The sequence below is a fragment of the Trypanosoma equiperdum genome (genome assembly GCF_001457755.1).
Source record: "Trypanosoma equiperdum strain OVI genome assembly, contig: ctg_1253, whole genome shotgun sequence".
Lineage (NCBI taxonomy): Eukaryota > Euglenozoa > Kinetoplastea > Trypanosomatida > Trypanosomatidae > Trypanosoma > Trypanosoma equiperdum.
Genome location: NW_027123231.1, coordinates 46,632 through 49,135, shown reverse-complemented (window position 1 = coordinate 49,135; position 2,504 = coordinate 46,632). Strand labels below are relative to the sequence as shown.

General features: G+C 46.0%; 1 protein-coding gene across 1 annotated transcript; it reads right to left on the bottom strand.

The window, feature by feature from the left end:
* Positions 1 to 507: 507 nt before the first annotated feature.
* Positions 508 to 2,136, bottom strand: TEOVI_000667500 (Regulator of chromosome condensation (RCC1) repeat, putative; the record flags this gene model as incomplete). Its single annotated transcript, XM_067220866.1, has 1 exon — positions 508 to 2,136. One exon carries the CDS (start codon positions 2,134 to 2,136, stop codon positions 508 to 510), a length of 1,629 nt encoding a protein of 542 aa, XP_067076967.1.
* Positions 2,137 to 2,504: the final 368 nt, after the last annotated feature.

The following is a 2,504-nucleotide window of genomic DNA, read 5'->3' as shown; positions in this document are numbered from 1 at the left end:
ATATATATATATATATATATATATATATTCCTTTTTAATTTTTCTCACGTGTCTGTTTATGTGTGTCTCTGTGTGGAAACAAACATCGTCACAATGCAGAGGAACTCTGCATGAGGAAAGCGAAAACGGGAAAAATTAAGGAGAAAAAAAAATGGGAAAAGAAAGTCTTGCATAGGCGTCTAAAATACTGAATGAAAAAGGAAGTGAAAACAAAACAAAACAACCATAGCCACTCTCAATAACAGCAAACGTGTTTTGGCCACCACCCATAATCACTACTAACAGCAACAGTAACAAATCAAACAAATTCAAAGACACACAAACGCAAAAACAAACAAACAAAAAAAGGAATCCCTTTGCATGTACCTAATGGAATGGAAGAATGAGGACGAAGCGGAAGGGGAGGGGGAAATTATAATTAAAGGGATATCGTACGTCAAAATGTGTAGGGAAGTAATACACGTGTGCGTATGGGAAGAATTGAGAGGACACAGAGGGGAAATATGTCTATAACACCACACAACACTTTCCACAGCTTTGCTTCTCCCTTTCTTCCTTTATCTCTTTTCTTTCCCTTCGTTTCGAAGGATGGTGGTTTACGGAAGGTTCCGGAAGGTTCTCCACGCCATCCTCCGGAAGCAATGGTGAAGGCAACTGCGGCGTATCCGGAACTTCTTCAGAGACAACCGACACTGTTGACGACACGGGTTTTGGCAACACCTCCGGTTTATCCAAATCACTGACATCCAGTGATGGAATTGACGAGCAAAATGACCTAAGAACCGCCACCGGTGGGCTTCTATACGCTCCAAAATCCATGTAATATGCCTCCACCCCTGATGTGACTGCAGGCATTGGCATCGGTCTATAAACAACCGGGTCATCCACATCCAAACCAAGTTGCCTTAGGTCGTTGGCACCACATGTATACACGCAACCGTTGGCACATGCAAACATGCTGCCTTTGGGACCTGCTGCAATTCCCGTGCACTTGGCAGGAAGAGGAATGGGAGTGAAGGTTAGCACTTCAGTCACGTGCTCGCCTAATCCCAACTGTCCACTTTCATTGTTACCCGCTCCATACACCATGCCACTACTAGTTAGAGCTAAGGAGTGTCCACTACCTGCAGCGGCCATAACAAAGTAGTGGTGCCGCAACGACTGGTGAAGAAAAGGTCTTCGCCGCGCGTGCTGCTTCTGTCCATTACCCAACTGACCTTTGTTGTTGCATCCAATGGTGTACAACTGCCCATTCTCATCAATAAAAACATAAAAACCCGAACCGCTTGCTACACGCGATACAGTGGTTCGGGATAGTGTCATAATGCGCCGCGGCGTTCCTAGCGTACGGCTCGACACAACAGTTTTGTACAGCACGGAATCCATTCCCACCATATAGCAATCATCACCATATCCCATGTCCATGAAACGTATGCGTCTAAAGGGGAAAATAGATGTTACCGGATTCAATACAACTGACAGTGGCTGCACCGAAAGAGACTCGGTAAGGCACGACAGTCGCTGCCCGTTTCCTACCACCATTAGGGCTTTGGATGCTACTTTTTTCATTTCATTGGATTTACCGAGTGGGGAGGCGGTTAATGTGCCTTCATCACACGTCAGCACATGCAGCCCACCGGAGGCCCACACTTCCTCCTGGTCGGTCAGTACTGCGAAGAAATTGTCGCCTGCTGCGCAGCCGCGGCATCGAATATTATTCGGGATATGTACACCGTCCCCTGCTCCGAATGTGGCCACCTGTTTCGTTTCCCGATCTACTACTGCACTTGTCTTGGAACTCATTGACATTCCAGTTACTTGATACCGTAAGGCATACATGGGGACAGCAAACATCATAGCCTGCTGTAGTACGCGTAATGTGCTCTCCGATACCGAACCCCGTGGTGCGGTGGCGCTGGGCAGCTGAAGGGTTTTATTTTCCTCGTATGGCTCCTTCCTTTGCAAATTTTCTGTCAAAGGAACCTCTTTGCATGCGGGATTGATCTCATTTACCTGCACACCAGAGTCCAGAGCTAACTGACGAGAATGCAGAAGCGGAAGTAGCGTAGTAAAGATGGAGTTCCCGCGATTGCTCAACCGCCGCGCTTCTATCCAAAACTCTGCATCCCGAATCATGCTCCTAAACTGCGTTACGAAGTTATATATGCATGTATGTGAAGGTGTAAACGAAACAAGATGATTACAAAAGAAAAGTAAAGTCAAGGGTGCACAAACATAGCTTGTTTGTTCGTGGGGGAGCTTCACATCCCGATTGAGCAAAAATAACAAAAATCCCTTTGGGAAAGGGCGAAGAATGTGGCAACAGTATCTAACTCCATCACTTGTGATGTAGTGACAAAATCACAGAAGTACAAAAGGGGAGAAAGGTCACAAACATACACATAAACTGAAAGCGACTTCTTTCTGCCTTTACAGCAACTTCCACACCCCACATCTGAGTGTCACGGATAAAACACTAGACAATACATATGAAAAAGGGAGAT